The sequence below is a fragment of the Polypterus senegalus genome, chromosome 1, assembly GCF_016835505.1.
Source record: "Polypterus senegalus isolate Bchr_013 chromosome 1, ASM1683550v1, whole genome shotgun sequence".
In the NCBI taxonomy this organism is placed as follows: domain Eukaryota; kingdom Metazoa; phylum Chordata; class Cladistia; order Polypteriformes; family Polypteridae; genus Polypterus; species Polypterus senegalus.
In genome coordinates this window covers 291,811,351-291,835,912 of record NC_053154.1, presented here as the reverse complement: position 1 = coordinate 291,835,912, position 24,562 = coordinate 291,811,351, and the positions used below count along the sequence as shown (strand labels likewise).

Below are 24,562 nucleotides of genomic sequence, written 5' to 3'. Positions count from 1 at the left end.
TTAGGGATAAAATTACCCAGAGACACAATCACAGGCTTTTTGTTAATAATCAAAGTAGTTGTTGCTATTGAAGCCCCTTCTCCTCCTCCGTCTCCTATCACTACTCCAAACGAGTTTCCACCCTCTGCCTCCTGACTTTCACTCTGCTTGAAGAGATGATGTTGGCCCTTAGAGAACCTCCAGTGTTACACTTTGGGGAGGTCATATTGAAGCTCTCCAAAATAGTGAGGTCCATTTTTGGACCTCGACAGAATCGCCCTTCTGGACTACAGTGTCCAAACAAACATGAAGGTATCCTTGCTGGGATCCTGCCAGGGGAGCCCTGCCACTTTTCGTGGTAGGAGAGAAAAGGTTCACCCATCAATTGTCCATCCATTTTTTGATCATCCCGACTGGGACAGAAACTGAGGACTATGCTGGTGGGGTTGTGTCTTCAATCTTGAGCTCCATCTGTTGCTCATTCCCAACCCCAGTAGGGATGCCAGTCCACCCAATCTGGCAATTACAATGGATAAAGTTGTAAAGGAATAAAGTGGCTGCAGGTGCATGTCCTGCGTGACTGCAATATAATTTAACTCTTTGACATACAAATGTAGACAAGACATCCATACATTAGGATGTCTCATTGTTACTCAATGCCATAAATACTTACTTTTGGAAAAATGATTTGAGTTTTACTGAATAGTGCACTAAGGCAATGTGATGCCAGCTTTGTTAAATAAAAATCAGGGTCTAAGTGGTTGTAATTTTCCTTTAAAAATTGTATATGGATTCTACAAGATTCATAGTAATAGCGTGTTGCCCCACCCTCCATGTGACAAACCACATGGATTGGGACCCCAGTGCAACCGGTGACACCTCAGCAACACACTGAACAGTGTTAGGCTTTTCAACTTGGCTGGAGTGCTAATCCTACCACCAAACACCAAGTTTTCCCTGTAAGTTGGAGGACCTGCTTGCAGGGCTGGATGCAGATTAATGTCATATCCAGGACGGAGCAATTTTAGGTTATGGGCTCAAAGACCTAATGGAGTAGAGTCACTTCTGCCCTTTAATGGGATTCAAACTGTACCCCTTTTTGATTGCTAGCACAGATCCCTAGTCGCCGCCCACTCTGCCCACTCCGCCGACTAGGAAAAAAAAAAAGCCATCAGTCCAAGGACCTGTCCTACAGGTTGGTCATAATTGCATTAAAGGGAGATTTGAAGTCAACAGGTTGCCAAACAAGAGCATCCCTTCACAACAACAGTGACTTTTTCAGCATGAAAAAATAATCAAACTAATGGAATAATAATAGAATAATAATGGGATTGTAATGGAATAATAATGGAAATAACAGAATGGTTTGAATTGAACTTAATGCAATATACTTCCCATAACGAGATCTCAATTCATTTAATCAACTAATGGATGAGACAGAGCTATCTGTGTGGGGTTGAGGATCACCATTTTATATACATTACACTATGGTAGTTGGTGAAGTGGCGGCTCTATGCTAGGGATCTGCGCCGGCAATTGGAAGATTGCCAGTTCGAATCTTCTAAATGCTAGAAGTGATTCTATTCTGTTGGGCCCCTAAGCAAGGCCCTTAACCTGCAGTTGCTAAATCCTGGGTATGATATTAACCTTCATCCAGCCCTGCAAGCAGGTCCTCCAGCTTACAGGGAAAACTTGGGGGTTGGGGGCAGGATTGGAATTCCAGCCACTTTAAAAACAACTTGCACTGTTCCCATTCCATCTGAACTAGTGTGCTGTTGAGGTGTCACCTGTTGCACAGCTGCATTTGGGTCCTACATAGGATCCTGAGGTGGTTCTTTGTGCGATGGGTGCAGCAATATGCTGTATGCTCCCAACCTTCTATAGTAGTTGACAAATTTGGGGAATGGTGTGGGCGTAGCTAAGAAGTAAGTAATTAAGTAAGCAAGACTCAGGTGGAAAAAGCCTGCACTGAAGTAGTGACATCGCTTGAGTTACTCGCTTGAGCTGATTGATTTCTCATTTTGCTTGAGAAGCTAACACAAATAGTTTTTGCACTTGTATAATAAAGAGTTTTCTTCAAAAAATGTATATGGTTCACTAGGGTTTTTCACACCTATGAACAATTCTGGAAACTTATTTTTATTAATGTTTGCCTCTGCAATTAGTGTTAATTTTTTTATTATTTCCATGTTACAGGTGCCATTTTGTTTAGCTAATGGGTGGCACTATGTTATGAGTCCCGTCATCAGGATGCTGCTCCTGGGTGCCAGGGGTGATGATTTCAAACGCCACCACATCTGTGGTCATTGACATGATGGTTTAAATATTTGTTTGACAGATCATTTAGTATCCATAATTAAGGATAAAAACACAAGATTCTTGAATTTTACCATTTCATTTCTAGGTTTTGAAACATCTTGTTTTCCTTTTTGACTACAGTTTGCATTTTATTTTGACTTTGATATGTAAAATGAATGTCTCTTTACTATTGACCTTTTTCTGGCACTTTGACTAAGATTAATCTCCTGATCTATTATTCTGTTTCATTTCTTTTCTTCTCAGCCTTCGGGTAAATCTCTATAAAGGGAGCACCACCTGAGTATACAGAGCCTGGCTACACTGGTGCCATGACCTGGTTCATTAAGAAGAAGCAGTGTGAGAAACACCTTGCCATGGAGGGTGAGATTTTGAGAGGCGAGAGTGCAGCGGAGCTCAAATGGGACAAGCCTTCTATGAAGAAAAGAGACCCTTGCATTTAAAAACAACAGAGTTGTTCTTTTGGCTTGACTGGCTATGACAGACCTATCCTCCATACAGGGCATGGCCTCATGTTTGCATCCAGACAGTCCAGTGGAGAAACGCTGTGAAGGGACTTCAGTGTAAATGAAAAGAACTTGGGCGAATTCAACGTTAGGCATGAGTAACTAATAAAGAGGCTGCACCCTATATATAGTGCATATAATCAAAAAGTGTATAAAATCTACAAAGCATTCTCCTTTTTATTTTTTTAGTCTTGATACCAATACGTTCACTAGCCTTTTTTGCACTGTAATACTACTACAAAATAAGTAGAATTACTCACAGAACAATGCCATGATACATATCTAGCATATCCTGCAGCAGCTCTCTTTCATGAATGATGTTTGTCCATTGCAAACTCCTCTGCATCCTGTAATTTTACAGTCTCCTGTATATTTGCATTGCTCACATATCTTGCAAACACCTATATGATAATAGTTCTGTCTGCACATAAGTAGTCTTGGTCCCAGAAGGTAAGTGTTATATGAATTTGAATTTTTTCATTGGAATATATAGTTCACAGCACTAATCCCATATCATGCTTAGATCCGCCTGAGTGTGATGGTGTCTGATATTTGACCCTTTACATAATGATATTAACTAGCATAGCAGGATGGGTTTAATGATATAAAGGTAAATCTGTCTATTTCAACTGCATTGCACTTTTACGAATCACTGTTCAGCGGATATGCCTTACATCCATGTTGCTGCCTTTTATCACAGGACATTCTAGCCATTACATGTCTCTATCTTTTTGCTTCTTACTGCCTTTCTTCATTGGACATTCCAGCCCTTGTGTAGACACCAGATTTCACAATGCCCACATGTACACCACACAATTTACTATATTACGCTGGCCTCTGGCCTTTGTTCATCAGGCATTCTCGCCCTATTGTGGATACCAAGTCACACCTGGGCAAGGGTACAAACAGTGAATGGACAGATGACTTATTTCTTTATATATAGAAATTTAATCTGTAAAATTAAGGCTTGAAAATTATTTGTCTCAATGACAAGACTGAGAGACTGATGCTTTCTTATATGAATTGAGTCGTGTTGTGTTACACGTGTAGACTCATTAAACCTTCCTCTCATTCCAGTAATATTTTAAAGACGCAAATTGCAACAGGCAGGTGGCTTCAGTTTTCTGTTCCAATGCTCATACTGTTGACTAGTTTGATACTAGAATAAATGATGTCCTTCTTACATGAGACCTCATTAGAGATGATGTAGGATAGGTATTTATTTTATGTATGCTATGTCACAGGAAGCTTATTACTCCCTGGGTGTGTTCTCATCTTAACAGAGTCACGCAATACAGAATCAGCCCCCACCTCAACTGTCGGTTCTGCAGTCCAGTCTAGCCTTGTCTTCCTATTGTTCCAAGTCAATAAGGCAACATGCAGGCCAAACAGCAATATTATTCCTTAAAGGTTAAGATCATTAATACGTGAAGAGGTGCATTTTCCAAATTCTTCTATAAAAAGTACATCTGCATCAGTTACAAATTCCTATTCTGAAAATAGTGCTCCCCAACTTGTTATGTTACACAATTAAACTGGCATTTTCTTAAAACTCCTCAAAAAGTGAACAGGGGCAAGACAAGTGCAAGAGCAGCGATCCAGTGACATAAAAAGAAAGAAAAATGGAATCGACAGGAGCAAAATATTCAAAATATGGCTATGCCGACAGGATCTGAACAACAACTACATGCAAGATTAAGAAACAAACGGTTAGGTGTTCAAAGTAAAAAATACTTGCATTTCAACAGGGAATAGAGACAGGAAACAATTGACTGAGTCTTGTGTGTCAAGATGTCACAGCTGGAAAAATGATGTCTTACATTTTACTCCCTTGTGAAAAATAATAATTTGGCAGAAAAAACAGTACTCAAGCTTGACAACGGCAGTTGCTGATCTTGTCACTTGAGCCTGTCCAGTTACATGCCTAGAAATCAAAGGGTATTATAAATAATGAGACGACTTTGCAGCACAGTTTCATATTTCCAAAATATAATGAACTTTTACTGACTACCCGTAACATGCTTAACATTGCATAAAACACGATAATTCAGGATAGACAAGGCTCTCTTTTATTTGCAAGATCCATAACACCCGCATTTCTCATTCTTCTAGCTGCAGTACATTTGGTTACGCATTGGGTTCAGATTTGTACATATAACGCTCAGAAAAGTCCTTGAAACCAACATTATTCTTGAACTTGAAGGAACAATATTGGAGTCTTTCAAACTTGATAAACTTCTTCAATCTTTTGACTCCAGCTGTGGCTCCCTGGAAGTTAAAAGAATTCCAAGTCTTCTTCTTCAGTACTATCGAGCTATAGAGGGGCTCCATCAGTGGACACAAAACCCAGCTGGGGTAAAACTGCTAACATTAGCCAATCAATCACTTATAAAAGTTTTTGTTACAGTGAGATATGCGACTTGTGCAATACTGTAGAGTTGTGGTTCCCAAACTCGATCCTGGAGACCCAATGTGGTTGCAGGTTTTTGTTCCAACAAACTTCCATTTTTCATTAGACTCTTAGCCTAATTGCGTGTGTCATTATTTCCCAGTTTCTGTGTTTTGGAATCAATGTAGAAATTACAAACTAAGTTTGGTAGATTTTTATTAAAATGTAATAAGCAATTAAATGGGGAATTTGTAGTTTTTATTAAGTCGCTAACAGTATTTTCAGCCTAATTTTAATTCTGCTTTTTCAGGTGTTATGGTTATTTAATTGAGTATTTACCAATTAGTGGGTCTGACACTGAAGTCGTTGCTGCTTTCATCTTGTTTGTCTGGTATGCTGGTTGTTAATTGTCACTATTAAAGTTAAATGAAGTGAGCAAACTACACAGGAAAATGGGAAAATAATAGGAAAACAACAAAAGAGAGTTAAGCTTTTATAGCTTTAGAAAAAAATAGAAATATTTCTAAATGTCTTATAAATGTAAAAACCATTCTGAATACAGAATAAGAGAAGAGTAAAAAGACCAGCTAATTCAATGAGATCAGTTGTTATTGATTATTATCACCGATTGTGAATCTGGTTGGAACAAAAACCTTCAGCCACAGTGTGTCCACAGGACCGAGTTTGAGAACCACTGCTGTAAAGGATCCTATATTTATTAAACTACTATACAGTATGTACAAAATTGTTCTTTCTCTATAACTAAAGCAGCTGTTAAAAGCAAGAGCACAGACCGATACATGGCAATATATTGTACAATCGGGTGACTGTGCATTGGTTCTTAACTCTCATACATACAGAGCCCACCCCTACGACTTAAGACTGAGACGAGTTGCAGACCAGTTGGGATGAATCACTGGGTATGCCAGAATACAGAACTGCTGATTATGGCAGCACACCACAACTGTCTCCAACTTGCGAAGATTATGTAAATGAAGTCTGTGACATGAAAATCACTGGAAAAGCCATAGAATGTGTCAGGGCCTTTAGCGTAAGACTATATTTGACTTCTGTTTGGGAAGCTCCTTATAATTCTAAATTGGATGAATGAAAGGCTGAATGTAATATGAAGAACAGTCTATCACCATAAAAGGGGATCCAGATTTAAGTGTCCCGATGAAGAGAACCAAGGGGATTGTATGTCGACTAGAGTCAAGGTGAATGGAAAGGTCTTTTGGGAAATTGAGATACATATCCACAAACCAAAAATTTGCTCAAGTGGACCATTTTCTGTAATTACTATGCACATTGGTAAAAAATACAGGTAAATTCCATTGTTTCATTAGAAAAAAATTAACAAAAGAATCACTACTGAAAAATGTGCTTGTACATTTTAACTTTCAATTTTAAACTGTGTACAATTGAGCCATTTTTATACTTTTGGCACTTTTTTGGGACCTAGACAAAGGCAGATAAATTAAATAAAAGATTTAAGGAGGCCTTTCAGCTCAGTTTCAGTGATTAATGTGTACATAACAAAGCGGCATTTATCAGCCAAGCAATGCTTTGTTTTCCTTGAGGTGTGGCAGATAAGGAACACTTTTATTAAATGGAAGTTATTTTGTTTTTCCTTAAGGATAAGTGTCACTGTGATTATCACCTTCAGGGTAAATACAATAAAGAATACATTCTCCAGGGTTGTGGAGTCCCCGGTAGCTTAAATGTGTTAGTGAATTCAGGGTTGATTTAATTAGCAATGATACAAGAAGAGTCAGCTAGAGGGGGTCATATATTACCAGGGTGTAGGAATAGACTTTGTTTTTTTTTATTTATATAACTATGCTGTGTTCTGTAGTTCTTGTACACAAACCTGATGAATAAGTGGATTTAAAGTACTGTATATAAAGTATACAACTTATTAACAGTACAACGTATTTATGTATAGTGCTCGTCAGTGAGTGCAAGTACAGAGTGCTGTGAATAAATTCTCAGGTAAAATGCAAATATAGATTATACTAATCTATACTAATAAAAGGCAAAGCCCTCACTGACTGACTGACTGACTGACTCACTCACTCACTGACTGACTCATTACTAATTCTCCAACTTCCCGTGTAGGTAGAAGGCTGACATTTGGCAGGCTCATTCCTTACAGCTTCCTTACAAAAGTTGGGCAGGTTTCATTTCGAAATTCTACGCGTAATGGTCATAACTAGAAGCTATTTTTCTCCATTTACTGTAATGGAGTTGAGCGTGAAAATCGTGGGGGGTGGAGTTTCGTGTGACATCATCATGCCTCCCACGTAATCACGCAGTACGTAGAAAACCAGGAAGAGCTACAAAAACCGCTGAAGAAAGCATACATTATATAATTAAGAAGGCAGCAAAACAATTAGAAGCGCGCGAGTGACATTTAAAACCATATTCAGCGGCTCATGTGAACTGACTCAGTGCGCAGAAAAAAAGCAACAGTTCCAAAGAGTGCTGAACAAAAACCGAATTACACTGCTACGCTCAAATAGACAAACCACATGCCGTGGCGCAATAGTAGAGCCTTCGCCTCTAGCCGGCTTCCGGGGTTCGATTCCCGAGAGGGGATGCACTAAGTATGTACGCGCGCTTCCCGATACATTTTAGCCTCGCATCCCCTTGGTTTGAGACGTTTGAAAAAATATGCGGTTAACGCAGAAAGACAGATCACCAATTGAAGCTTTATGAATAATGGATACTTTGTTCGCAATCAATGATTGTTTTGGTAAAGCCATACTCAGTGTATTCATTAGATGAACGGTAAAAAAGTAAGAGCGAGTGGAGGATGACTTATTGAGGCATGCAGGCAAAACCACAATAGCATGCGGGCTCGATGTACTGTAGTGCGCATCAACTCGATCTGAATTGCGCAAGCACATTTGAAAAAATATATCTTTTCAAGTTCTATTTAGTCCATATGTGTCAAACTCAAGGCCCGCAGGCCACATCCGGCGTGTAATTATATCCGGCCCGCGAGATCATTTTTATCACTAGAAGCGGTAAGGAGAAGAACAGCAAAGTGCTGTGATGCATGCATTGTCGGTGGAGCACCCTCAAGACTCATTAAAGGTATGTCATACCACCCTGTGGCTAATTGTGTTGTCTCCCTTTCCTTTCACAGACTCTAAAAAGACACCCCTTGAGGGCAACTGACTCTGCCTGTTCAGTTTGGACAGCTATAAAATCCCATCTCTCCGGAGAGAGGACGTTTATTGCCTGACTGAATAGACTAAAGGACGGAGCCCTCTCCTGAACATGCCACATGCCGAAATATAACTAAATCTCACCTTTCAAGGCTGTTTTCTTGGTGTTGAATCGGTTTTGATTGCACCATCAATCACTGTTTTTGTTTTCATTTGGTTGGGATTCAACAGTACAACCAAGCTGACACCTCATCTCTGGGCTGTGTCATTCCCCCATTGATGACAGTGCACCCTGGGGCTAAAGGACATTTCCTACTGTGACAGGCTCATCAAATTAAACCTGTTTAGTCTTAAGAGGAGAAATCAATGTGAGGATCTAATTCTGTCATTAATTTGGAATAGAGTTTTTTTGTTCTATTTTTCCTTTTTTCTATAAACCAGTAAGGTCTGAGGGAATTCCCACCCCTTCTTGTTTGGGCGACATAACAGCAGAACCCAAGGATGTTGCCATTATTCTTGAGTAAGCCATGGAAGAAAGGGGAGCTCAGACAAGCATTACTTGATTTTGCATGAGAATAATTTGTTGCCTTTTCAGTTCTTTAATTAAGTAAGTTGTTTTACTGGTGGGACTATTTCTGTTATTATTTTTCCCTTTTTGAGTTTTGAAGTAGTTAGTTAGGTAGAATGCCCAGAGGGGACTGGGCGGTCTCATGGTCTGGAATCCCTACAGATTTTATTTTTATCTCCAGCCGTCTGGAGTTTTTTTTGTTTTTTTTTGTCCCCCCTGGCCATTGGACCTTACTCTTACTCGATGTTAATTAATGTTGATTTATTTTGTTTTCTTATTGTGTGTTTTATTTTTCTATTTTTTATTATGTAAAGCACTTTGAGCTACTGTTTGTATGAAAATGTGCTATATAAATAAATGTTGTTGTTGTTGAAGTACCGTATATATTTGCGTTTAAGTTCTCCCATGGGTAAGTCGGGGCTTGATTTTACCATATAATTTCCGGTATGTCTGTCGTATTAATCAAATGCGGAAAACACATGCTATTGGTCCAAGAAATTACAATATCGTAACGCCCACCTAAAAGAGTAACCACGGTGCACAATACCTTTTTTTTTGTATATTGTGCCTACGTGACCACGCGGTAATACCCGAACTATTCCGAACCGAGGTTTGTACTGATTTGTGTTTTTTGTATCTCACACACTCATACACCTTAATCGTAATAGTGTTCCTTATCTACGATGGAGCGTTTGATCAGAAGAAAATATAAAGCTGGTTTTAAATTAAATGTTGTTGTAGTGGCGAAAGAAATTGGTAACTGTGCTGCTGCAACAAAATTCGATGTGTACGAGAAACTGGTGTGAGTTTGGAGGCAGCAAGAAGATGTAAAAAAATAAATAAATAAAAAAATTTAAGTGTCATGTTTTTGAACAGGTGTATACGTCAGGGTTCGATTTTATGATCGATTTTTCGGGTTTTAAGACCGACTTATATATGGTAAACTGTTTTACCGGGGTGGTACCCCAAATTTTTGCGCTGTCAGGCCTGCCTCCTTGCTATCGGTACCAATATATATATTACCTCAGGGATCGTGTAATGATTGCTACATTTCCGAACAAGAGGGTGGCGCTGTTGCTTAATGACTTTTCTCTTCCTCCATTTGCAGAATGAATGATTGACAGTAATTTCACCTCCAACATCACTTCTGTTTTCCACCTTCTGAAGCCTGCCCCTTCCTGGGCAGTCTGGAGAAGACTACCATCTAAATAAGACATCATTCAATTCTGCCTTTTCTTGCAAATATTCTGTCAACACATGTTATGGGGTTTATAATAATAAAAGTAGTGTATTTATTATGAGTACTTTTAAATTATCATTATTATAAAAAATATAACATTAAATGATTCATGTATAGGCATTTGAATGAGTATCAAAAAATTCTTATTACATGCTCTTTTTGAAAATGCTTAATGTTCAGACAAAACGGAAAAGTACCAAAATGTGCTTGATTAGGGCACAGCTTATTTTTTTAATATCCCATATATCCTGTATAGTTCATTATGATTGGGAATCAATAAGTAGTTTTCAGTGGACTGATGCTTGGATGAAAGCAAGCTCTGAAGTAAACACAAAAAGACATTAATTTTGAGTAAAGTAAAAGGTTGCCATAATTACTAGTAAACACCCCTGCAGTCATTTTATAAAAATAATTAATCAAAATCAATGAGAAAGTGCTCATGTCCAAAACTGTGTGTGATATGTGCGTCCGCACTTTAAGGTACACATTTATGAACTCCTGTCACAGGTTGAATAAAGTCAGGAACCAAAGAAATGATCAGGTAATGGAATCTAGTGACTAATGAACTGGACTGGAAACTGCTGGATTTCTGGTTCAGTATGCTTCACTGATTCACCGTGTGCCCCTAAGCTGGGAATTTAAATTGCCTTTACCCAACTGCAGAAGAATGGAAACTGTTGTAGCACATACTCCTGATTTTGAAGTTGCTACAGATAAGATAAAAAAATGAAACATGTACTGTATAAACAATCAATAATGATAACATAATTGTTATAGTCCAGAGAAAATTCCCATCTGAATTTGTCTTAAACCATGCTGTTTACCACAAACAAGACGTAGAACAAGCAAAAACAACGCTCATGGGGAAAATGGTCATAGGTCAATTTTCTGAAATTGTTGATTTTTATTAAACACAGAGAGTTTCTCCAAAGCTATTCGGGTTTGTATTTAAAAGAGAATTCAGATGCATTCTATAGGCAGTACTCATCTCTTTATGCAGTGGATTCTGGGAGCTTATATACTCAGTTCAGTTTACCATAGGTGGATTCCAATCAAGTTCTAGAAACATCTCAAAGACAATTAAAGCAAACAGGGGGTACCTGAGCACAATTTACAGTGCCACAGCAAAGAGTCTGACTACTTATAGGAGTGAGAGATTTCAGTTTTTGCATTTTAATAAATTTCTTTCTTCTGAAAACATGATTTCACTTTGTTATTATGGGTTAATGAGTGTAAAGTGAAGGGGGAGAATGATGAATTTGTCCATTTAAAATCAAATCTGCAACAAAACAAAGTATTCAGAAAGTGAAGGGGTTGGAATCACTTTCTGAATCCACTGATCAAGGGTTTTAAAACTTTTTAATATGAGGACCCTAATAAGAAAATCCATACCTTACTGGAACCCAGCAAGTGGATTGTTATCATAATGATGGCAGAACCATACACAAGTAAATAACAATGGTCATATCAAACCAGTAAATGCTGAATGCTTACATTTAAGCATATTTCTCACATGAATATTACTAAAAGAAAAAAGTTAAAATAATGATTAAAATAAAATAAAAGTTATCATTCAAAATTGGGCATGGATTCTCGAAGTACATCACTGACAGTGTAAATGTGTAGTTTAGGTTTTACTAAATCTGAGATAAATAAATGTTTTAGGTCCAGCAGATGAATATGATTTTTGCCACTTGACTCATGAGTCAAAAAACAATTAGTCGATACTGTTTACTTACCTTGACATAAATAACATTTTTTAAATGTTCTCAAAATACCATTAACAATACATTCAATTAAATGAGTTCATAAATTGTTCAGTAAATTATGGCCTGCACGCCAGCCTCACAAACCTGACACAGACAGACACCAGGCACAAGTTCAAGGCACAACACACTTTTATTTATAGGTGGGAAGACTTCCCCCAACTGTCCCCACAAGCAGCCCAGTACAGTAAGTACAGCACACAGCATTTTCCTTGCCTCCTTCTTTCTTTCTCTTCTCTCTTTTCCTTCTTCACCTCCACCTCCACTCCTTTTTCAGCAAGCTTTGCCTCTCTCTAGCTCCCTGAGTAGAGGCAGCCGGCTCCTTTAGAACACCCGGGACCACTACAGATGGTCTATTAATATGTTCCGGAAGTACTCTCAGGTGGCGGAAGTCTGAAAAAATAGAGCTCTGCAGCTTCAGCAGATCCCTCTGCTGCCAGCCACGGAACCCATCAAGGCTGCAGCAAACTCCCAGTGTGCCCTGCGGGAATCCATAGTGCCCCAACAACCCAGGGGATCTGCCCTCTACAGTCCCCAGGGAGATAATGCCCTGAATACACTCTCTTCCCAGGTCATTCCATCCAACTTGTTTCCAAGCTGGGCAGGGCCCCTGACTGTCAGTGACAACATTCTTGTTTTCATTTGACAGTACAGTAAACTAAATACAAGTTGTGTGTCACAATTATCATAATCAATGTAATCAATTGTTCATCTTAGCCCTGACACACAGAAGATGCTGGGAGTTATTTTAATCATCTAATTGTCGATGTGAGACCTTCTTATGGATATCATAGAATGTAACCAGTACAAAACACCAATTGCTAAATGAAAAAGCCACCCAGAACAACATCCACCCTCGACAATGCTAATTTTCATTAAGCTTCTCTTAGACTTTTGCTATCCATTTCATTTTCAATTATACTTTTCTTGTATTGGCATTATTATACTTTAGAATATGCCAAGTCACTTTTATATTCCTATACTTTGGCTTCATATCTTGAGTGATTAATATTTAGGTATGTGGTGTGGTAAGATTGCTGCTTTCTTGCCCACAGAGTTATCAAGGCAACTCAATACGAAGAATATGTGCAGTTGGAGTAAGACATTGTTGGACAAGTAAGTAGCATACAGCCTTGAAAATGTGTCTATGGTCACCTGTACGTTTGTCAATGCTGTCGACAGAGAGGTCCTGTGTAGACAATACTTATGTGAAGGGGATTCTAAGAGTGTCTGGAAATTGGTTACACTCTAGTCATTGTCTGGCTAGGATATCAATGTGTGTGTATGTTAATGTTAAGGTGCACGAGTAGACCATCTTAGTAAAAAGACTCGATAAGTCCAATAAGTCATTGTCTGGTGTGCTAGACGGCCGGCAGCTCAATCTGGCTGGGACATTCCTGAACTGGAAGAGTGGAGGAAGGAAGCCTTTCTAGGACACTGCCTCCCCCAGGACGCTAGGTGGGTGCTCCTCTGGATGGTAGCTGTGCCCCAGATTCCCTCAGGGCATCCTGGGACATGTAGTCCATTTTCTCAGCCCTGTTGGGTGCAGTGGGTGCCGCCAGGGGGAGTTCCTAAATCACCTGGGGACTCCTACTTTTCCTACAACCCAGAAGTACTTGGAGTCAGGAGGACGGAAGCCCACCGTACTTCGGGCTGCTTGAGAACTGATGATGTGTCATTTGACCTGGAAGAAGAGGACGAGCACTTCCGGGTCGAGGAATATATAAAGGACTGATTGAGACTCAGCGAGCTGAGCAGGAGTTGGGAGGGTGTGTGATGGAGCTGCTGGAAATGGAGGATTGTAGAATTATGATTATTGATATATAAAAAATTATACTTGGTGCTTTTATACGTGTGTCCTGAACGTCTGTCTGTTGGGTTTCAAGGGGGAACGGCGCCCTCTAGTGTCCACACTGGCTAGGATATGAATGTGTGTGTATGTTAATGCTAAGGTGCATGAGCAGACCGTCTTAGTAAACAGACTTGGTAATTCCAACAAATCCCACTATAATAAAAAAAAAAAACAGTTCCTAAAAATACAAGTTCACAATCCAGAAATCAGAAACCAAAAGACAGAGTAATGAAAAGTCAAAAGCCAGAAAAATTCACAAAACCAAGTACTTACAATAATTATTCTCCAAAACTTAATGGTGATCTTGGAGGGCCTGACCCTCTTGCTTGAACTTAAATAGGCATAAAGTGGGCTAAAACCAGTACTTCATCTTGGCCCCATCCCTGATACTATATTTTAAGGGGACAGGGCACAAAATTAAATACTGTTATGGGAGTGTACGTGGAGCTCCAGTGAGGAGAACACAATGGGATGAGTTATGCTGAAGCACATAATCCTTAGAAGAATAGTAACTTAATGTCTGGAGTCTCCCAGAAATCTCTCTCCATCAGCTGCTGTCCTCATATAAATTCTGTGATGGCCAGAATTTGCCATTTTATTTTCAGACCAAGAACTGCTGGAGCTGCACTAGCCTGCAGAAGTACTAATTTTGAAAAAAGTGCACAGAATTATTGACAAAGTTCCCTAATGGTTTTTTTTATTATTTTGTTGCCTTTTCTTTATTAGCATCATTGCCCATAAATGGGTATCTCAGGGAGAGCCCAATGCTTTATCGTGTCATGTCCCATTTCTTACAATACTCTAAAGCAAATTTAATAAATAACAAACAAAACAATATTCAAAATATAACATACAAATTGTCAAAAATATAATCAATGACATAATATACACAATAATAATATTTAATGAAAAAACAAGATTTCAGAAAATTAAGCTGGCTAAAACATGACAGATTGGCTGTGTGGTTTCATGTCTAAGTTTTAAAATTGTCTAAGACAATTTAAATTTTGTGCTTAATGATTTCACTTAATTTTGTTTTTTGACCACAAATTCTTGCACTTATATTTTTGGTTCAGGTGCTTGCTATTTTTGTCCTTCCTGGTTCTTTTAACTCTTCTGTAAAATCTTTTAGCCATTACTTTTGAGCCTGTCATTCAGCACCTTTGTGCTTCTTAAAACATTTATTACAATCACCAATTGGGCTTCATTCCTGTGCAGATAACATTCCCTTGTGCATTATTTTTACAGTACATGACAGCCATGGAAAAGAAACAGAAGTGTAAATGTATGCATATGCTATAGTGAAGGGGGCTGTACAGCACCCTCTACTGGAGTACACTGGCAATGCAGAGGATTTTCCAGTGCACTATATAGGATCAATGCTGTATGGTAGCTGAAACAACTCTGAAGAATTCGAAAACCAGGACACCCTCTTTTATGTATATTTAAAAAAAAAGTACAACTGATGTTTAGCGACAGTAGAGTTTGTGGCTGATCATTTAAATATGCTGATGGAACTTGTGATAGCAAAAAAAAGGAAAACTAAGTGGCTCTCTTCAGCCATCCCAAACATGCTAAAAGACACCTTTACTGTATAGTGTGTAGCATATTAAAAACTGTAAAGTTTCTCTCATACTACAGGACACGGTCCAGGTGGCAGACCAGACTCACAACACCCAAGTACCACTATAACCTTCCCTGCAAGTAGTCTGGTATGCACCTAACAGATGAAGTAAGTTTAATTTCAAAGTTTCTGTATCTTAAACATGATACAGAGCATAATACAACATGGATGACATTTACTTGACATTTGCTAGTGAAAATCCATTTTGAAATGGAACTGTAAATATGATAAAATCTGAAAAAAAGTGTAAAGTCAAAAGAGGAATGAAGTAGTAACCTAATCTTCCATGTGTCTAACAGTTTCAAGAATTTGTGGTAAATTTAGAAGTGGTATTTCTGTGAAAGACAAGAACAAATAATAGTCTGAGAGAACTGATGTATAAACAAGTGGGTAGATTTATGCCATTGTGTGTCAATAGAAAATAAAATAAACATTTGTTCATTTAAGAAAATAAGCCATAACAAAGATGGAGAAGCAATTTGAAACAAAACCTCTGCCATCAGTTTAACATACTGGTTAATACATTACACTTTAAGTTAGAAGGTTAATGGTTCAGTTCCCCCCACTCTGATACACTGTGTGACCCTCAGCAAGTTTCTTAACTTATTAGTACTCAAGTAGATGAAATATGTAAAAACTTGTGACACTGAGGTTTGGAAATCACTTTGAATTAAAGATAATGTTTTCAATTCTACTTAATCCAATTCAGTGCCGCAAGGTCCAGCACCTACTCCGGCAGCACAGGTGCAAGGTGGGAAAGTACCCTGGACAGGACACCACTCCAGCACAGGGCATTGGGGCAAATTAGGATCCCTCATTTAAAGTACCTTGCGCAGTTCTGGAAATTTTGGGAAATAGATGTACACGGACATGATAAGAATGGGAAAACGTCTCACAGACGACTACCTGGCAAGGGATTTGAACCCAGTATAGCAATAAAGTAGCAAAGTAAGAGGCTTATTTGTGTAAATGTAAAAGTTATACTTCATTTGAGCTGTAATGACCACATTATTCGTCACATTTGAGCCTTAATATGTTAGTCACGCAAACTTGGTGATTTGAATTATTATGCGTGCAAGTCGTCATTAAGCTGGTTTGCTTGCATTCCATAATTTGATCGAGGGTGTTGTCATTTCCAAGATTCTCGTCAATGTTGTGTACACATGGGTCAGAGTCACCGTAAATATATGCATATTCCCGGATCAAATTTTCTTTTATATATAAATCATGATGTCATTGTGTGTCATAATACCAGTGGCACTCCTGATCTTGGACAGATGTGCTAGAACAGAAAATAAAAAATGTTTTTTTATACTTAAATCACAATGTTTTGCATAGAGAGTGGTGTACACACATGTCGGGTCTATTTTTGTGGATACGCAGGCTTAATAAATGAGGCTCCTGAATGCCAATACAAGTGAGATTTGCCTTAACATCACGGCCTAGACTCCTCTGGCACTTACCTTTGCATGATGGCTCTCAGATGTTGTCCTTGCAGCCAGACACTTCATGGAGTTCATACTAAAGCAGGAGTGTCGAACTCCGGGCCTGGAGGGCCGCAGTGGCTGCTGGTTTTCATTCTAACCCTTTTCCTAATCAGTGACCAGTTTTCACTACTAATTAAATTCTTTTTCCCTTCATTTTAATAGCCCTGTTTTTAAGGATTCAGTCCTCTGAATTGATTCTTTTCTTCTTTAAATGACAGCCAAACAGAAATGAGACATGAAACGAGCCGACGGTTGACCAGCTAAATTGGGGACTCAAACTCCAACCAATTTCACTCCAATCACTTTGTTAATGAGAAGCCAATTCTCATTGCTATTTAAACTCGTTATTTAATTCCATGATCTGTTGCTTCTCTCATTCTGTCACAGCAGATATTTCCAGAACTGTTGATTTTCTGCTTTTTCTAAGAACATCATCAAAATGTTTAGATGACCTGAGAGATCAACCTTACTGAGACCTTCACCTTTCTTTATTTTCAGATACAGTGTGAGCTGGTCATGTAGTGGCTCGTTTTGTGTCTTGTTATTATTTGGCTGCTGATTAAGGAAAAAGAAACAACAAAGGGGCCTGAGTCAAGTTAATTGAAATTAAGGCAAAAGAAGTTAATTAGCAGCAAAAACCGGTCACTAATGAAGAAAATGGTTAGAATGAAAACCTGTAGCCACTGCGGCCCTCCAGGCCCAGAGTTCGACACCCGTGGACTAAAGCATACACCTGGCTAGTTGCTGATTCTACTTGTGCATTGTAAAGTCATCAGAGAATTGCAAAGAATTACCCAGGGCAGAGGACGTGGACCTCCTCCTGCATGCTTCCCTACGGCCCTGCTATTTTGAAAGTGCTAGCAGTACATCTATCTAAGCCACTGCTGGCTTTTAGCTTCAGTATTAACCAAATAATTCCCAATAAACTACGCTTTCAGTAAAGACTTTTTCTGACTTTTCCACTACTTTCCTCTAATAAAAACACGTATGCTATGTGCTACAGCCTAATTACAGTAAATGAAAGTGTAAAAATGTTAATATTGAAATAAAAAATAACTGGCGTGCAAAGCAAGCAACAGAATGCACAACACAGTATGCCAGTGGTTCTCAAACAGTGGGGCGGACCCCCCTAGGGGGGCGGGAAGATGTGAAAAAAAGAAAACAAGAATTAAAACTATGAAAAATACATCTATTGAAGCCAAATCAAATTAACTTAAACTACGTTCTCATACTAGAAAAATAAATATAGAGTTAGATAAATGTCGATAAAAGTTAGTAGGTATAATAAAATATGCATCTATGATATATCATTAATTTAAAAAGAACAAATTGGTATTAGTGGGCTCCTTTCAAAAAAACATTAGGGGAGGCGTGATTAAAACTGTTATGAAAACTCAGGTCGCAAATACTTAAAGGTTGAGAAACACGGCATTAAATAACTGAAAGAATGCACAGTATGCATCACATTAAATAAATGAAAATAAAAATTGAAATGAAATTGCAAATGATTGATCATACCCAATAACTGCTTATTTTAGGCCAAGTAGTAAAAATCTGCAGCTTCTTTCAGAATTTTTGTGTGCTGTGATTACTACTGACTACTGACCAACTATTATAAGCTGTGCTCATTGCCAGCAGCAGCCGAGTTGACCTAAGACACATTCATTTTTCCACACTGACGTTCAATTCAGTACACACGTCCAGAGCTCGTTCTATGTGAATATGTGTGACAAGACCTGATGCAAGATGCAATATGAATAATGCACACCAAGCGGTACTGAGCTGGCACACAGAACTATAGTATGTAGCATCTGATTGATACGGGAAGGGTACTGAACATCCTTACTTACTTACCCAGTAAGACTCTCGTGTACTCTTTGGGATATTGCTGGTTGAGCAGTAGAAACCGAGTGACCTCTACAACTCAGCTGCATTGAAAATGAAGGTGAAGCTTTGAGAATATAAGACAGTCGCAGAATAATCAGGAGCCTGCAGAACGTGATTCAGCAGTTTCTTTAGCAAATTGGATTAGGTGAACAAGCAAAATGGTTCACATCAAAAGAGCTGATAAAATAGCAAATGTTCCAGAGGTGTGTAGAAATAAATCCTAACTGCTCTCTTTAATAGTGGTCTCATTCCAATGAGAATCAGGTGTAGGAACCACTGTTAAGCAACTGAAAAAGTTGCATGCAAGCAAGACATGGGAAAAAAAGGCATCACCCCTTCAAATGACCAAAGAGTATTACACTGGGGGACAATATCTTTCACACTGGCTTCATCTGTTTCCCTGTTTTATTAGACCATTTTCTCATTCTTCAGATGAAAACCTGAGCTTCTACCTCTGGGAACACGGCCATTCTGAGGTAAATGTTACAGTAATTCACACAGTTGCCAAGAATCTGCAATATGATGTGCTGCTGAAGCCAGAATCAGCAGGGTAAGTGTAAATGGGATTCACAAACCTGCTAAACAAAAATGTTATGGGGCAATGTGGGTACATTTAATGCAATCTTTAACGCATGCCATGGTAGTGTATTGTTCATCTGGGTATCAGCTGTTAAAGCTCACTCCTCCATACTCTGAAGTAAAGTATTCATTGCAGAGCTGTGGAGAAATAAAGTATTTGATAGAAGAGAAGAGCCAACCATTGATAACAAAGGCATGCTTACTTAAACTGGAGAGGTTTACCAGTCTATTAAGTTAAATGCAGGACTTTTAATCACAGGGAGTGAAAACAGGACACTCTAATTGATTTACACCTCTTCTTATAAATAAAAAATACACAACAAATCAAAACATTAGATAGATAGATAGATAGATAGATAGATAGATAGATAGATAGATAGATAGATAGATAGATAGATAGATGCAGAATGACTTATCGAAGGATGTATCAGTTTTCATACTTTGAAAGGTGATGCTAAAAATACAGAGGTGAACTTTTAGTCAGTAATTGAAGGCTGTATATGAAGCACATATTTCCAATGGTTTCATAAATATGCTCTGAGATTTTTCAAGTGAGATAGACAGATGTTTTGAAGTAAGGTAATTCTGCTCACTAGTCATGGCACTGCACTCTGTACCTGTGACAATAATGATCCCATAAATCTATACTAGGATTACAGCAAAACAAATGTTAAAAAGTAGAGGTCGAGTTGTTTTGTCAAGGTTTCTTTAAGGTCTCTGTGTCATGCTACATAATATACACAATAATGATGCACCCAAAATTCATTTTAAAGTAATGGACCATGGTGTGTGATGAAATTGTTTAAACAATATACAGAAATGTACTAAAATACAACAGGCAGTATAAATGACTCACTCAGTGCCACTCAATGCAACAGAGATGGGATTTACATTTTCAATATTTTTATTCTTAGTTCAGATCCTTAGCTACTAAAAACACTGCCTACAATTTAACTGGAACTGCTGCTATGACAAACACAGTATTAAATGAAATAGTGAATATTTCTATTTTCAATAGTTAGTGTGGTTTATATACAATAAAGTGTTAATATTTTTTCACATTTTGACAAACCCTATAGAATGACCAACCTGTGTTATTACTCACATACAATTCAGGAGAGACTGATAGATAGATAGATAGATAGATAGATAGATAGATAGATAGATAGATAGATAGATAGATAGATAGATAGATAGATAGGTTATGAGCATGCACGCTGATACAGGGCATTGCCACACCCACCACATGACAAACCAACTCAGGATCCCAGATTAGGACCCGAGTGCAGCCATGATATGAGTGACACTTCAGCACCACACTAGTTCAGATCGAGTAGAACACTGTGAGATTTTTATGGTGGCTGGAGTGCCAATTCTGCCACCAACCTCCAGGTTTTTCCTGGCAGTTTGTAGAGCCTACATGCAAGGCTGGATGCAGATTAATGTCATACCCAGGAAGGAGATAGATACTGTAGAAAGGCACTATAATATAGATAGAAAGAAAGGCACTATAAAATAGATAGATAGATAGATAGATAGATAGATAGATAGATAGATAGATAGATAGATAGATAGATAGATAGATAGATAGATAGACATTCCAAGTGTTGCAATCAATTTCTTTATATATTTATTTCACTTGACGTACCTTTCTTTTGTTATTAGGACTCACATATAAATAATTCAACACTGTCTTCGGCCCGACTTTTTCATTCAGTTTCTCATAAGTAGTTCCATAGTCTGTAGACCTGCAATTTAATTACATAATTTCATTAATCATATATTGTGATGGACATACAGTACACTGAATACAAATATGATTAAAATACAACTAAAATATGCATCTTTTTCATATGCATGTTGCAAACATCAATTGAATGAAAATTGATTTTTTTTTTCATTAACTAGTACTATATGTATACAGATAGTCAGGGATTACAGCATAGAGGCACAGACAATGGACTTCAATCCACACGGTCGGTGGCTCAACTCTTCCTTCTGATCCACTGTCTGTCACCAAGCTGTCAATTCCCTTATGTTGTCCTCTTCTTGAAAAACTATATCACTTCATACTTGAATTTAGTGGTTGGTTGGCTTCTTTGGAACCTATTGCTTGTGCTCCATTTTGGGTCCTGTCTTGTTCTCTTTGTACAGTATATTCTTTTTTCAAAAGTGTAACATTTCTTTTCAGTGGTATGCTGATGAAACTTACTTATACCTTCCATTAAAATCTGATGAATCTCTAAACATCATTATTACTTGTTTAGAGGATAACCAACATTGGATGTCAAAAACATCCTTCAAATAGATTAAAGTAAAACTGAAGTTATTATATTTATTCCCTAAATTCTATCAACAATATCAGTAATAATTTTGGACCCGGGGCAAAAATTGTGCCCACTTTTGTCAGAAATCTTTGTGTCATCTGTTAAAATTTGACAAGATAATTAACAGTGTGTTAAAAGGCAGTTTCTTGTAACTTAAGAGGAGGTATACATATACTGGCTGGGCAAAAGTACAGTTTACAGTTAAGTATGCAAAACACAGAGTTTATTCTTGTATTATTATTTATTTATTAATTATTGTATTACTTATTTGTATTATTTGTATTCTTCTTCTTATTACTATTGTTATTATCAAATACACTACAAGAATTTATAAATAATACCACGACAGCACAACTGAAGGTACTCATGAAAGAGGACTTCCAGAACTGCTTCAGAAAGTGGCAAGAATGATAGAATAAGTGTGCTCAAACAAGGAGGAGCATTTTGAGGGGGGTTCGTGGTAATTTGTTTTTTACTGTAATTTTTTTTTTTTATTTAAACATTCTCTGTATTTTTTGATTACACTTCATATATAAATATCACGTCAGGTCAGGTTGGGGACCATGCACTAGTACATTACCAAAACCCACCACATAACAAAACTGCTTGGGATCCCGGTTGGCAACCCCCCTGGCCGACAAGTAATCCTTTCCTACCTTCCAGGAAATGACTACCTCTCTGCCACAGCCAGGAGTTACATGGGCGTCCCCTTGGCCCGGTCCAGCAACTCGGGTCTCAACAATGAGAATCCTGCGGTCCGGATCATCCTCAGTGAATCACGCCACATGGCCAGAGTGCCATAACTAATGCTCCCTCACAATGCAGGTAACATGGCTTTCAGGACTCTGTGAGTAACTGCTCATTTGACACAAAGTCAAACTAGCAGTACCCAAGGATTCTCCAAAGAGACGCAGTAGCGAAGGAGTCCAGTCTTCATTTCAGGTCACTGGATGGCATCCATGTCTCGCAATCATATAGCAAGATAGGAAACACCAAGACTCTAAAGACTTGAACCTTCGTCCATTTGCAAAGATATATTTACTTGTCTTGGGTATGACGTTAAACTGCATCCGGCCCAGCAAGTGGTCCTCCAACTTGCAAGAAAAACTTGGGGGTTGGTGGCAGGATTGGCACTCCAGTCACTGTAAAAACTCCACGCAGCTACGTAATGGCAAACAAGACTCCTTTCTGCTCTCTGCAGTATAGCTCTGCTGCAGCTGCCTATAGGAAGACTACTTGTCTTATGAAGGTGGATGCAGGGATGCCCTCAGGAGCCTCATCCCTGGAAGAGTCAAAACCACCAGTGGGGTCAGGCCTGTGAGGGATTGGAATTGGTGTGGTGCTCAGGCATTGGCCGCTGCACGGCAGCACGTGGGTCCCAATTTGAGGTGGCACATCTGGGTAGGCGCATGGAACGCCTTGTCCTCCAGCATATATATACTGTATATATACATATACAGTATATATATATATATATATATATATATATATATATATATATATATATATATACACATATATATTCAAGGCATTCATAGTCTGAATCACAATCTAATAGTGACATGCAAAAGACTGTGCACCCTTGCTTAAATGTGTGTTACTCTGAATAGTTAAGTGAGCAGAAGACGAACTGATTACCAAAAGATGACACAATTCTTTTCAGCATTTTATGAAAGATTGGTGTATCGTTTTTGTTTTGTACAATTGTACAGTGAAAAAAATGAAAGGACCACTGTGCAAAAGTTTAGGCACCTTATGATATGTGAGGGTTCAGATAACGTTTTCCAAGGTGCCCAAACGTTTGCATGCCACTGTACATATAGGCTGCATTTTAAATTTCACAGTAGTTTCTTACTTTTTACCTTTTTGAATGTGTTTGTAATGTAAGTGTTTCCTCACAACATTAAATTCTAGAAATAAGCAGAGTTTTATTTTGAAATCTTGTCTTGAATGTCATGTGCATTTAGTGTCAGACTTTCTTCTCAACACTTCATTGTCAAATCTAATGACATCTGCCAGCCATAGTTGCTGTTTTTGCCTATGATGTATTAGTGTCTTTTGCTTTATTTTATCTTTATGCCTGTCACAGTGAAAATTGGCCCCTTTTCTTATTGCACCCCAAGCAGTAAAACGTGGTTAAATGATTAAGGGATGAGTGGATGGATTTTCTTGGGTTAGAAAAATCCATTCACCCATAAATGTGTACTTTAGAGACATGCTGGGGTCAGAGCCTACCTAGACACCGTCAAAAGCAAGGCAGGAACCAGTTGTGGCTGAGACTCGTTAGGACCTGGAGTCCATCCAGGTGCCCTATAAAAAGGAGCCGCCTCACAAGGAGAGGACAAAGCCTGAAGAGGAGTGGAGGGAGAAGGACTGGTGGCAAGCAGAATCTGAATGATGTTGGTGTGTTGTGTTGTGTTTACTGGTATTGTGGACTGGGAAAACTGTAAATAAACGTGTGGAGTGTGGCAAAACCTGTCTCCTGCCTGTCTGTGTCTGGTTTAGGGTAGTGGTACGTACCCTAGTGGCTCAGAAGTGGTTATGCAGAAGTGTAAACTACTATGCCCATCATGACACCTAGTTTAAGCCTGCTATCTTGCTGTAACCCTATTACAGACATTGTCAAGCCTGGCATGACAAAACCCTAACTGTGCTTCCATGAAGATGTCAATATTTGCAGTTGCCAGAAGCAGTTCAGTAGGCAGACGCTCTAATCACAGGAAGTGACAGGTGACTTGGCAGCACAGGACATGACCCGTCAAAGCCATAGTGCAACTGTGGCTTTCAGTTCACACTCAGAAAGTGGAATCAAAGTTCCATCCTTCCACCCACACTTGTACCTTGAACTAGAAGATGATGTCAGTCTGGC

The 24,562-nt window shown here is 38.5% G+C and overlaps 1 protein-coding gene across 3 annotated transcripts in view; it reads right to left on the bottom strand.

Moving 5' to 3' along the window:
• Positions 1–24,562, bottom strand: part of LOC120543437 (VPS10 domain-containing receptor SorCS1) — a 1,156,507-nt gene that overhangs the window by 395,119 nt on the left and 736,826 nt on the right. For all 3 annotated transcript variants that reach the window (XR_005636356.1, XR_005636351.1, XM_039776557.1), the window contains exon 3: positions 21,015–21,114. Coding sequence is in view for 1 of the 3 variants with exons in the window: in XM_039776557.1 (XP_039632491.1) it covers positions 21,015–21,114 (100 nt within the window). In the remaining 2 variants the exon portion in view is untranslated. The remainder of the gene's footprint in view (positions 1–21,014; positions 21,115–24,562) is intronic.